The sequence below is a fragment of the Neoarius graeffei genome, chromosome 16, assembly GCF_027579695.1.
Source record: "Neoarius graeffei isolate fNeoGra1 chromosome 16, fNeoGra1.pri, whole genome shotgun sequence".
NCBI lineage: Eukaryota > Metazoa > Chordata > Actinopteri > Siluriformes > Ariidae > Neoarius > Neoarius graeffei.
In genome coordinates, this window is record NC_083584.1 from 21427935 (window position 1) to 21442585 (window position 14651).

Genomic DNA, 14651 nt, shown 5'->3' on the forward strand with positions numbered 1-14651 from the left:
TGATTTATATCTGCATGATTTTATGCATCAAGGGATCGGCTGATTACATAACCGCGTCAAACGGCAGGTGGGTGGGTGTTCCTAAAAAAGTGGCCAGTGTGAGTATATATGTTCATCTAAACAATGTCACACGCAGCTCACTTGCTAACTGGAAAGATGCTAGGTGGCTACTTTCAGCCACATTGATCATCAAGTAAATAAATACTCCAAATGTCCCATAATGTTGTCTTAGCAATTAGCAAACAAGCTGGATGATATCATCAAGGCGTGACTGACTGAGTTAGCTGAGTGCTATCTGGGATGTGATACTTCATTAAAAGGTCCAGCTTGGAAATAGATGAGATGAAATCTCACTCCCAGTCTGAATTAAGAATGAATTCTGTAAGGCTAGATGCTGAAGTGATGCTAAATCAATGCTAGCTTTGTCTGATTTGTAAAGCTAATGAAAGGAAAGGTAAAGGATATTTGATGTCTACATGACTCACGGTTTCTTGAGTCCTCCCACATCAACTCTCCTTTAAAATATGACCCCACTTTTGTAATACGTTTTGTAATAACTATCATAACGGTGGTATCAACGACGATTTCCAGTATGATTTATCCTTCTCCAACATTTCATGTGACTCTTTTTAAAGATACTGGGGGAAGTGGGTGCTGTATTCAGAGTTGAGTTACATAGAGAGGATTTAAGACTGTAAAAACGATCCTGTTGAATTTACATTGTCATTGTGTCACTATCCTTTGTCTAGACATGAACAGTACAATGAGCTGGTTTTCATGCTAGCTCGAATATCGTACATGTATGCTAGCTTATGTGTGGTGTATCAGTGGGATGTTATCTGGTGCTCCTCACCACTGAGCTCAAGTGGGCGTTTCTTAGGAGGCGTGACGAGCACACTACCGTCTCTGCGGCGCTGGATAGGGCCACTCCTCCTCTCAGAAACCTTCTGCTTCAGCCTCGAGCGCACCTTCAGATTCGGCTCAGATGCTGAGACAAAAAGAGAGATGAATGAGACAGAATGAGATTTGTGATGAACTGTTACTATTAGAGCTGGGACTTGAGTTCAGCCAAAACTTAGCCAGACACCAAACAAGTAACAGGGCAAAGGATTTTGCAAGGGATTAGCAGCAGGGTGCCAGGTCACGCCATTGTGTGTAGTTGTCGATGTTGATTTTAAAAGTAACTAAGTAAATTACAGAGGGAAATGAATACTTACTGTAAGTCTGAGTGTAAAATACTGTCGTAAGTGTGCGTGGAAGAAGAGTCTGGAGATGGAAATCTTAGTTTCTCGGTCGTTAGCCTGTGCTACTTGCTCTCGAGAGCACCGGCTTGACTGCTTTATTAGCATTCGCTAACAGTACTGATGAACGCTACACCGGCTGGAAGGTGACTTCACTGCTGTGCTGATAGTGCCGAGTTGCAGTTAAGCTTGCGTTGGCCTTCAAGTAGGCCGAGGGTGATACATTTTTGGTCCCCAACACTCATCTCATCTCATTATCTCTAGCCGCTTTATCCTGTTCTACAGGGTCGCAGGCAAGCTGGAGCCTATCCCAGCTGACTACGGGCGAAAGGCGGGGTACACCCTGAACAAGTTGCCAGGTCATCACAGGGCTGACACATAGACACAGACAACCATTCACACTCACATTCACACCTACGGTCAATTTAGAGTCACCAGTTAACCTAACCTGCATGTCTTTGGACTGTGGGGGAAACCGGAGCACCCGGAGGAAACCCACGTGGACACGGGGAGAACATGCAAACTCCACACAGAAAGGCCCTCACTGGCCACGGGGCTCGAACCCGGACTTTCTTGCTGTGAGGCGACAGCGCTAACCACTACACCACCGTGCCACCCGTCCCCAGCACTATATATCAAAATCTGATTGGTTAATTCATCTGTCACTTCTGACATAAACATGGCCTTCTGTCCCGGCAATGAAGTCCTAACCAATGAGTGAGCAGCTCTAAACTCTTCTCAGCCTAGAGACAACAAACAAAAACAATCTCATTGGATAACTCAATTTTAATGTTTTCAGGACAGTAACTCTATCAGTTCTGAAACAAATTTGAAAGAAAATGAGGCCAAATTAGAATTGGAAAAGAATAATTATCATGAAATTATGAAAGAATGAAAGAAATGAAATATAACGTTTGAAATGCTGATATGTTTGGGCCTTCTCTGAAGACCTCGAAGGCCCTGACGGTTCCCCACTGCATGCTGAGATTTCACTAACAGAGACATTGGCGTTTACATTTAAAAATGAGGTTCATGATTATGATGAAATATGTTAACCTCAGAACTCCATCTATTTACTCCAACAGTCTTGATATATTCAACATATTTAGTACTGGTTGGCTTTTCTTTCCATTTATCATGCCAATATCACTGATCCTTGTTACGCAGTAGAGGATGGGTTTCCTTTTGAGTCTGGTTCCTCTTAAGGTTTATCCTCATGCTGCAATAGTTCTCAAAGTTGGGTCTGTGATGTGATGTATATCCAGAGGGGTGGTGTGACTTAAACTACTATTGTTATTGTTGTTATAGTAATGAATTATGAGTTATCATCATTGTTAGCCCAAATGACTGGTCAACTTAATTACATTTGTGTAAAATTATACACTGTGGACAGTGATGGCTCAGGAGTTTTGTGTTTGAGTCGCGGGATTCAATGGTAAGTCACTTCAGAAAATGAAAAATGAATAAACTCAAAGGGCATGCAGTAGAGTGCATACCTCCACCAAGCCACATATCAACAACATCAAAATCAAATCACTTGAACCTAGGATAATACTAAAGCTGGTCACCAAATTTCATCCAAATCCATTCACTAGTTTGTGAGTTATGTTGGGAACGGAGAAAAAAACATCCTGGATCCACATACATATCCAGATTTGCATCAAAATCTAATCAATTGTTCCTTGGCCCATGGCTCACCTTTCCTCCAAATTCTTCAAAATCCATTCACTACTTTTTGAGTTACATTAGGAAAAGACAAACAAACAACAGAGGCGAGAACATAACCTCCTCCAACAATGTTGGCGGAGGTAATTAAGTGTTTTTAAGCACTTAAAACCAGCACAAATATGTCAACCTGAATCTAGATGCAATTTCACTAAAACTAGGACATACTGTATAATGTTTCTAATCTACATGTAGCTGGGTTGGTGTTTTTAACTGAAGTTCAGGAATAAAAAGCTCACTACATATGACGGTACATATTTCATTCATTCATTCATTCATCATCTCTAGCCGCTTTATCCTTCTACAGGGTCGCAGGCAAGCTAGAGCCTATCCCAGCTGACTACGGGCGAAAGGCGGGGTACACCCTGGACAAGTCGCCAGGTCATCACAGGGCTGACACATAGACACAGACAACCATTCACACTCACATTCACACCTACGGTCAATTTAGAGTCCCCAGTTAACCTGCATGTCTTTGGACGGTACATATTTGCCTAATAATTAAATAATATTGGCTGGCTTTGTTTCGTGGTATATCCGATGTAGTCCATTCAGCTAGAATGATATTGAACAAGTCGAAGACGAGTAGGTGAATGGAATATATCTGATATACCATGAAAAAAGCCAGCCAATATTATTATTATTATACAACCCCGATTCCAAAAAAGTTGGGACAAAGAACAAATTGTAAATAAAAATGGAATGCAATAATTTACAAATCTCAAAAACTGATATTGTATTCACAATAGAACATGGACAACATATCAAATGTCGAAAGTGAGACATTTTGAAATTTCATGCCAAATATTGGCTCATTTGAAATTTCATGACAGCAACACATCTCAAAAAAGTTGGGACAGGGGCAATAAGAGGCTGGAAAAGTTAAAGGTACAAAAAAGGAACAGCTGGAGGACCAAATTGCAACTCATTAGGTCAATCGGCAATAGGTCATTAACATGACTGGGTATAAAAAGAGCATCTTGGAGTGGCAGCAGCTCTGAGAAGTAAAGATGGAAAGAGGATCACCAATCCCCCTAATTCTGCGCCGACAAATAGTGGAGCAATATCAGAAAGGAGTTTGACAGTGTAAAATTGCAAAGAGTTTGAACGTATCATCATCTACAGTGCAAAATATCATCAAAAGATTCAGAGAATCTGGAAGAATCTCTGTACGTAAGGGTCAAGGCCGAAAAACCGTGCCATCCGCCGTCGCCAGCTAAAACTCTATAGTTCAAAGAAGAAGCCGTATCTAAACATGATCCAGAAGCGCAGACGTCTTCTCTGGGCCAAGGCTCATTTAAAATGGACTGTGGCAAAGTGGAAAACTGTTCTGTGGTCAGACGAATCAAAATTTGAAGTTCTTTATGGAAATCAGGGACGCCGTGTCATTCAGACTAAAGAGGAGAAGGACGACCCAAGTTGTTATCAGCGCTCAGTTCAGAAGCCTGCATCTCTGATGGTATGGGGTTGCATTAGTGCGTGTGGCATAGGCAGCTTACACATCTGGAAAGACACCATCAATGCTGAAATGTATATCCAGGTTCTAGAGCAACATATGCTCCCATCCAGACGACGTCTCTTTCAGGGAAGACCTTGCATTTTCCAACATGACAATGCCAAACCACATACTGCATCAATTACAGCATCATGGCTGCGTAGAAGAAGGGTCCGGGTACTGAACTGGCCAGCCTGCAGTCCAGATCTTTCACCCATAGAAAACATTTGGCGCATCATAAAACGGAAGATACAACAAAAAAGACCTAAGACAGTTGAGCAACTAGAATCCTACATTAGACAAGAATGGGTTAACATTCCTATCCCTAAACTTGAGCAACTTGTCTCCTCAGTCCCCAGACGTTTACAGACTGTTGTAAAGAGAAAAGGGGATGTCTCACAGTGGTAAACATGGCCTTGTCCCAACTTTTTTGAGATGTGTTGTTGTCATGAAATTTAAAATCACCTAATTTTTCTCTTTAAATGATACATTTTCTCAGTTTAAACATTTGATATGTCATCTATGTTCTATTCTGAATAAAATATGGAATTTTGAAACTTCCACATCATTGCATTCCGTTTTTATTTACAATTTGTACTTTGTCCCAACTTTTTTGGAATCGGGGTTCTACATACACGTTCCTTTCAGGTGTTCAGCACATCTTTCTCTTTCAAAATTCTCTCAAAATCTTCCGTATTTAACGAAGCAAACCTGGCGGCCATGTATGTTTACAAATTCTCACAGTCGCTCACTGGCACAGAAGTTTTACATCTCTGACGTGTAACGTCATGTTGTCTTGACAACCATGCAATATCGTAAACCATATTCAGCGCTCATTCTCCATTGGGTAGAGTGACGTAATACACGTAGGATAAGTGATATGCTCACAATTTTGCATGCTATCAAACCAAACGAATGAAACCCGCTAGAAGGAAACAGAATACATGTTTTTATTCCATGGAAAAAGTGTCCTGTATGTACAATAATACCTAATATTTGATCCAGAATGCAGCTGTGTGGCTTGTTTTCAACCTCCCACACCACCTCATTGCTATGTTCTCTCAACTGGCTTCCTGTAGCTGCCCACATCAGATTTAAAACACAAATGCTTGCAACAAAGCCAAAAACAAGCACTTATCACACCCCGCTCTGCACCACGCTTCCTCCAAGCCTTTAGCACTGCTCGACTGGTCCCACCATTTCTCAGGGCACAAGGAAGACGTGCATCAAGACATTTCTTTGTCCTGGCACCCAGGTGGTGGAATGTAATGAATTCCCCCTGACTGTTCGAACAGCCGATTCACTTTCTTTCTACATACAAATACAAAAACAAACCCTCCCTACTGATGGTACAGTTAGTCCCTGACCTAGTCTACTAGTATGAGGATATGTCTTTGATAGTGTACAAAGTATTTTAGTAAAGGTCATCTGCTAAATTCTGTGAATGTAAATGTAAAATGAATAGTTGGAGTAAACTGTTCATGCTTAAAAGTAGACGGCCTTTCGATTTCATAAAATCAGTGAAATTTAGTTCCCTGTGAAATTTGGTCATTGTGATATATGTTTATTTCTGTAATGTCTTTTAAAAAACAGACCATTATGTAGCTGGGAAGTTATTTAATTTGAGGGGATTCCTGAGCAAACAATGTGCATGAAATCGCTCGCTTCGCGCAGTCAAGCAGACAGAAGAAGTCCGTGTGCGCATGTGCAGGTTTACCTTTGACCGTGCATCATTCTGTCGCTAAACGAACAGCTGATCACACCGAGGTGCTCTCTGACTGCCGATATTTTTTAGTTTGGTCCTGCGTTTCCTTTCCTTCGTATATAACATAACGTCTTTTCTTCTCGCTTTCTGTTACGGTCTTTCACATTTCATTCGCACACTCGTGTCCTCCATTTTTCTCTCCTGTTTCAAATTTGTATCCCACAATGCCTTGCGCAAACGGGGAAAGCCCACCACGTGATATATGACGTAGTATCTTGTATTGCGTCACGGTGAAGCAGGAAAAAAATAGCTGAGAATTTAGGGCCACGTGGCTCTAAATTCATTAATTATTCTATTTTTTAAAAACCCTAATAAAATTGGAAGTCTGCAATTCGAATTCAGTAGCTTTTGGTCCACTAAACAAAAATAATTGGGTGTCAGGGAAAATTCTTTTTATGGTCTACACTTGAAAAATCTGAAAGGCAGTCTATCTTTAACCATAAAGCGGTCTTTGGACATTTTTATACGAAAAAGCGTCCATGAACGCAAAATGTTTGAGAAGCCGTTTGTAGGATTTTCAATAATACTGTTGCTTCTGATGTATATATGTATGTGTGTGTGTGTGTGTGTGTGTGTATGTAAAAAATTTTTTTAATGTATGTATTCCTCCCCTTCTCAAAGAGCCCATAACCTTTATAGCACTTCATTGATTGTTTTTGTCTGTGTGTATTGTATTGAGGCTTAGACATATGTGTCTTGGAACATACATGTGGGTTGTTTTTGGACTACATAATGTGGTCTTACTGTCTTCAACTGTCTAGATAATTTCAGTTTGTGCCTTGGGATTGGGGTTGTTGTGTGTTTGTATAAAAGAACAAAATTTTAATAAAGAAATGTTTAAAAAAAATAAAAATACTGTTGCTTCTGGATGGCTCATCAGTGATCTAGATCAAGATTAAGATTTCTAGCTGCTTTGTGACATTTTAAAATTCATCTCATCTCATTATCTCTAGTCGCTTTGTCCTATCCTACAGGGTCGCGGGCAAGCTGGAGCCTATCCCAGCTGACTACGGGCGAAAGGCGGGGTACACCCTGGACAAGTCGCCAGGTCATCACAGGGCTGACACATAGACACAGACAACCATTCACACTCACATTCACACCTACGGTCAATTTAGAGTCACCAGTTAACCTAACCTGCATGTCTTTGGACTGTGGGGGAAACCGGAGCACCTGGAGGAAACCCACACGGACACGGGGAGAACATGCAAACTCCACACAGAAAGGCCCTCGCTGGCCACGGGGCTCGAACCCAGATCTTCTTGCTGTGAGGCGTCAGCGCTAACCACTACACCACCGTGCCGCCCACATTTTAAAATTACGTTGCAAAATTGAAACAACTGGGCTAAGCAAGAACTTGTGTAGGTTTTATTTTTTCGCTAAATTGTCAGTTTAGAGTGTCCCCGCTATACATTATACTCACCGACTGCAAATTATGTCAGAATTTCCCATCTTTTTTTTTTCTTTTAAATCTTTGCATCTAAGCAAGATAGTCATCCATGTAAGTACCCTGTGCAATGAATCAAATACAGGTACATATCCTCAGCTAAGTGTGAGAGTTATATGAGAGCTCACAGGCCTCGCTGGGACACATCCCAGCTGTAATGAAGTTGAAATAGAAGGGATCGTTTCGCTGCCTCATCTGGAGTAGATTAGTCCAGAGCAACAGAGCTCTAAGTGAAAAAGTCCGCTACCTGCCGGCCAGGCAACCACAGTCCCTCTACAGTAGCAGCGGTTAAACTAACACACAGATGCCGTGTGTGTGTCCAGTGTGTGTTTGTATGTGTTGGCTGCCTGGAAGAAGGGAATCCCCCACCTTCACTTTTCGTCACACAACCCATGCCCCCAGTTCCACTCCATGACCTCCTATTGAGTTAAGTTTACTCTACTGAATCAGCACGAGGCACGCAAAATAGGAGTCTCGGAGACGCCAGCTTCATCCACGTCAACCAGTGGGTGGGCATCAAAGAAGCAGGAAATAAACACATGTCAAGAAATGCCGTGATTATAATGTCTTTTACTCACCCACTATGGGATGTAGGCAATCACTAGATATGTAAATGATAGAGGATATGACATATACTGTATACACACTAACTCACACAAACACACACTTGGACAGCATTCTGCATCATTCCAATGAATTTAATTTCATAATAAACCTCAACACTTGCATCTACCTCTACACCTTTTACTTCCCTGTTTCATTCACAAAAACTCAAAAAGTAAGAGAAAAAAGTGGAGAACGCGATTCATTCCGTGTGAATGAGTGTTTGTCTTTAACATTCACTCACATTTCACACCGACATCATCAATCCCAAATCAAAGCCATGCCAGCCGAGCAGATTTACTGCCACTGTAAAATCCGGTCTCTGCGGAGCTGACGCTCATTAAGAGAAACGACCATTAGCTGGCCTTATTACCCCAGAGAAAATGTTACAATTGATTAAAACCATTTGATTTAAAAAAAATAAAATAAAAGTTGGATGCTGTGAGCTTGAAGACGAGCCTTTGCTATGGCAAAATATTGTTATACGGCTTTCACTGACACATGATGAATAAGGGCTATTAGAAAAATACTACAAAAAATATTTGTGCAACAATTAGCAGGAAGGATTTACATGTTTTTAATTCGGTGGAAAAATACGACGACCTGGCTGAGGTGTTTACATTAGCGTGCATCATTAAAGGGCATTTTGAATGTGGCCCGACTCAAACTTCCTTACACAAACACAAGAGAATTGGGGGCTCCCAGGTATGAACGGACCGACTGGGAAGTCATATTATAAACCCACATGCACCTGTGTAGCTTTTTTTTTAGCTTCTCCTGAGCACATAAAAGTTAAAGCCATGAATACAAAGTGCTTGAGTGCAAAGAGTTTGGATAAGCCACCGTGTGTTAAAAACTGTGTTTGAAACAGTTTCAAACTCGTGCTCTCTTTCACGCTTTCTCTCTCTTTTTTTCTTCGTAGTCTTTTCTTCAAAGACATTATTCTGTCAGGTTAGCTTAGAGTTAGCATCAGCAATAAAGATTATTATGAATACGACTTAAAATCCTCTTCTGTCGACTTCACTCATGTTAGTCATCTAGCTAGCATTAACTGTTAAGACTAAACATTCATGAATATATCTTAGGAATCCTCTCAGCCATTCTGTCCAACTAGCCCATGTTAACTAGCTAGCTAGTGTTAGTATGTAGTAAACAATATATATGTATGTTATTTACCAGCTGGGAGGTCCGTATCGTGAAATACCGTGACCGAGGTCTTGAAAGTACTGAGTGAGGCCCTCTGGGCCGAAATCAGTATTCAAGGCCGAGGTCACGGTATTTCACCATACGGACAGACCTTAAGCTGGTAAATAATATATTTATTTTTTTCTTTACCAAATTCTAACAGAAAACGAGAGTGCCCGAAAGGGAAAACCGAGCTGAGCCGCTATTTTGAATCCTCATTCACGGCTGTAATGCAAATTGCTTCCTCCTCGGTGCACTTCCATGGCAGAAAAAAAAACTACATTTTGCCACCTGTGTAGTCCCCTATTTATACAAAATTGAGTCATTCAGGATTCAGCTATGTTTTTGCTCGGCGTTAGCATCAGTTACAAGTTTTTAGTTTTCTCCTGAAATGTTTTCTTTTATTTCTTCTTCCTCAGGGTAGTAAAACTCACTTCCGCTGTGAATACTGTCGTTATGACTATCCATGATGTAAAATTAATGCTATTATGCTGAGAAATGCTGGCAAAAATGTATAAGATTTTTGATAAAAATCTTATAAATAAATTTTATAAAAAAAGATAAATGTTGACAAAAAATGCTACTATGTTTGTTGTTGTTTTGAACGAGAGAGTCGCCAGAGGTCCGTAACCGGGGTCCGTAACCGGTATCCGTACCGTACGATACGGGCCCGTTCGCCAGCCAATCAGAGTGCAGGATTTGATGGAAACCGCACCGCGAAAAAAATAATATGACATATTATGACTTAAAATCCTCTCAGAAATCATGTCATGTTTTGCTCATGTTAGCCATCTAGCTAGCATCAGCAGTGAAGATTATAAACATTTGTGGATATGGTTTCTCAGAAATCCTGTCACGCTAGCTAGCTAGCTAACTAGCAAAGCTAGCTAGCAAATGTTATTAGCAAAAAAAAAAAAATTAAACATTAATAAACTATCTAAAATCTTAGAAAAGTGATATCTAATATTAGCCATCTAGCTAGCATTGCAGTTAAGACTGAACATTTATGACTATGATGTCTTTTCAGAAATCATGTCAGGTTAGCCCATGTTCGCGACCCTGTTAGTAAAAATTATGAAAATTTATAAATATGACTTTTAAAAAATCCTCTCAGAAAGTCTGTCTGGTTAGCGTATATTAGAAATCCTTATCATTACATTGCTAGCATATAGTGCCTCAATGGAAATGTATAATTTATTACTACAATACAATACAATATAATACAATAACTTTATTAGTATTTTCCAGTAGGGATTTCAATACCAGTTTATAATTTGCAATAAAAACAAACAAGTATTTATAAGAAGAAAAAAATGACATTAATATAAACCTATTCTCATAATAATCTTGTGATACTCCTGATAATCCAAAAATATTAATACAGTACACTAATCCTAATTCAAATAATAGTTCAAAATCCAAATAAAATAATCCTAGAAATCCGAAGCATCCTAAAACTATCCCTAATCCTGAGTTAATCTAATAAACTAAATAATCCGAGAAATCTAAAAAAAAAAATCTAGACCAATAAACAAAACCTATACCAATGATCCTAGTTAAAATCATGAACAGAGAGAGAAATAATATAAGTAAAACTCGCAGACAACTATAATTCATAAACAGGCCCACAACTCTTTTCAGGCGGAAACTTTAAAATGTATACCGTTAGTACAGTTTCCAGTCTCTTCACTTAAATTGTTTTATGAGGATATTGCGTGGTCAAAAAAGGACCTCTGAGCTGTTGAAGTTCTTTTGAATGTAATGTTTAGTTTAGATTAGATTAGATTAGATTAGATTAGATTAGATTAGATTAGATTAGATTAGATTAGATTAGATTAGATTAGATTAGATTAGATTAGATAAAACTTTATTGATCCCTTTGGGAGGGTTCCCTCATGGAAATTAAGACTGATAAGTTTATGTTGTCCTTTGACCAATATTAGTGATTACTAATATCACTTAATTCCTTTCAAAAATCCTGTCAGGTTAACCTGTGTTTGCTATTGATATTACGACAGATGTTTTCCACTCTCTTGTGGAAGCAGATGAAGATCTCATCAAATACCTCAGCCAAGCCACATATTATCAAAACTGAAATCAAATCACTTGAATCTAGGATAATACTAAAGCTGGACGCCAAATTTCATCCAAATCCATTCACTACTTTTTAAGTAATGTTGGGAACTGACAAATAAATCCTGGATCCATATACAAAAAAAAATTTTAGAAAATGTCCAGATTTGCATCAAAATCTAATCAATTGTTCCTTTGCCCATGGCTCACCTTTCCTACAAATTCATCAAATTCCATTCACTACTTTTTGAGTTACATTGGGAAAAGACAAACAAACAAACAGAGGCAAGAACATAACCTTCTCCAACAATGTTGGCGGAGGTAATTAAGTGTTTTTAAGCACTTAAAACCAGCACAAATATGTCAACCTGAATCTAGATGCAATTTCACTAAAACTAGGACATACTATGGGTGGCATGGTGGTGTAGTGGTTAGCACTGTCGCATCACAGCAAGAAGGTCCTGGGTTCGAGCCCAGCAGCATCGGAGTTTGCATGTTCTCCCCGTGGGTTTCCTCCGGGTGGGTGCTCCGGTTTCCCCCACAGTCCAAAGACATGCAGGTTAGGTTAACTGGTGACTCTAAATTGACCGTAGGTGTGAATGGTTGTTTGTGTCTATGTGTCAGCCCTGCGATAACCTGGTGACTTGTCCAGGGTGTACCCCGCCTCTCGCCCATAGTCAGCTGGGATAGGCTCCAACTTGCCCGCGACCCTGCACAGGATAAGTGGTTACAGATAATGGATGGATAGGACATACTGTATAATGTTTCTAATCTACATGTAGCTGGATTGGGGTTTATAACTGAAGTTCAGGAATAAAAACTCACTAGATATGATTAAGCCATGGCTTCCTAATGGTTAGAGATGCAGCTTTGGGGCCAAAAGGTGACTGGTTTGATTCCCTGGACCAGCAGGAATGACTGACGTGCCCTTGAGCACCTTAAGATTTTTTTTTTTGCAGAGAATCATAAATGTAAACACAGATTTTATGATATTTACAGCAGTTTAAGGCTTGCTCTTTCACAATTTTATGCACACAACAGCTATGTGAGCTTGTTAAAATGTGTCTTTGGTGTGGCTGACTTTTAGGTGCTCTTAGCTAAGTGAAAAGAATCTGTGAAAAACATGTTAAAATACATGAGAACCTTCTATCTTCACTTTATTGGGATGGAATCTATAGATAAGATTTATCATTTAATTCATGGAAGTGATCCTCAGTTACCCGGGAGGCTATACTGGGAACACTGGAAACAAGGAGCGAATATACCCCAGATGGGACACCAGTCCGTTGCAGGGCATCATGAACACACTCATTCGCACACTCATTCGCACTTTGGGGCAATTAAGTTTAGCTAATCCACCTACTAGCATGTTTTCTGGGTGGTAGGAGGAAACCAGTGAACCCAGAGGAAACCCATATGGACATGGAGTGAAACATCGGTCACCTGAGCTAGAGAATGAACCAGAGACCCTGGAGCTACCTGCTGCACCACCGTGAAGTGCTGTCTTGTTATTTATGAGAGATATACGTCCCTTCTTTCAGACATTTTGCTGCAGAAAGCAAATTTCTTTTTGAAGTCGTTTTTAACTAATAATGCAGCCATTATATAGGAGTGTGTACATACGAGGCTCAGGCAGAGCAGTTCACCTTCTCCTTCTGCTGTCACCTCTCTTTAAACAAACACACCCGTCCCACTAACCCCACATCTCCCAGTGCCCCGCCTACCTCTCCGACCTGCCAATCACTCATCCACGCAAGGTCCCGAGAAGGGCATAGAACAAATGCTACCTTTATGATCGTCCCTCCACCCTCGGTTTCCCCCTCTTCAACCACCTCACCCCCTGCCAGCCAGAATCAGAGCAGGACGGACAGGAAGTGGGGGAGGAGTTCCTCATGAAAACATGCACACATTCCAAGTCATAGATACAGACTTGCTTCCACATATTCTACATCTATTCGGCTTTGCATACATCATGCAGAGCATGTTTTGATTGTGTTACACACGGCAAGCTCAGGAGCGAGCCTCCTACGGGAATTTGACTGCCCTCGTAAAAACCGGGCACTTAGCGCCCCAAGGAAGTGTTTTGTGTTTTAATTGGCCGTGCTGTCTCTATCTTTTCTATTTCTGATCTATTGCCTGAAACCGGAGCTGCAGGAAGTGGTCCTGCAGACCATCTTGTCAGCGCAGACAAATTATTCCGCAGCCTCAAAAAAAAAAGGGGGAAAAAGAGACTGTTTTTCTTTTCTTCTCTTTTTTTCTCTCTGTTTCGTTCCTGTTGTTTTTGTATCTCCTAATGTGAGCAGCCGGCCCCTTTAAAAAACTGTTACCTGAGTTATTGAGGGAGGATGAAAGGCGAGGGGGCCAGAACTGCATACAGGCATACAGGTCTCAGATGCAGTGCAGGAAACACCCCCCTGGAGGGTTGCACTGTTCCTGCCTGTGAGCCACACGACTCTCTGCCTTTTTTTTCCCTTTTTTTTTTTCTGCTGAACTGGAAATTCTGCAAAAAAAATCAGTATGTGGATGAAAACCAGGCCTATTTTTGAAGCTGCACTGTAAAGGATCTCAGTAGGATCACACCCATTGCCTGAGTGTCACCTTTCCTTGCAAACGAGGCTTTGAAACATGATCGGACAAAAGCGCAGGGTTGACATTGTGGCTCTCAGCTCCAAAATATTTGGCCAGAGCGAGTCGTTCTTCCAATAAATTAGCTTAGTCAGATAAGCGTTCCCGGCAAAGCCTGAATCAGACCCTTGCTTTCTAGTATTAAGGGCTGGGTGATATGACAATGTGATTAATGATATTTACTGTATGTTACAGTAAACTTTTTGAGGATATCATGAGGCATCAATGCTTTCATAGCTCCATTGTTATAAACGACTAACATATAGTTGAGTGCAAAAGTTTGCACTCCCGTGCTTTCTGAATGGGAAATAAAGAAACTCTGCCACTATTTACAATACAGCGTGTTTCAAAAAATGTGATATTATTTGGGATGTAAATATCACAGAAACTACATAGCCTAGGCAAATGAAACTGAACAGGCTTAATGTTGAGCAATATAACATTTATTCCTCAAAATTTGAATGAGAAATTCTAAGGTATGTGGATTCCATG

General features: G+C 40.4%; 1 protein-coding gene across 5 annotated transcripts in view; it reads right to left on the reverse strand.

The window, feature by feature from the left end:
• LOC132900500 (histone deacetylase 9-B) overlaps nt 1-14651 on the reverse strand; it is a 130633-nt gene that overhangs the window by 48827 nt on the left and 67155 nt on the right. For all 5 annotated transcript variants that reach the window (XM_060942631.1, XM_060942630.1, XM_060942629.1 and 2 more), the window contains one exon: nt 854-988. In XM_060942631.1, the coding sequence (XP_060798614.1) occupies nt 854-988 (135 nt within the window). The remainder of the gene's footprint in view (nt 1-853; nt 989-14651) is intronic.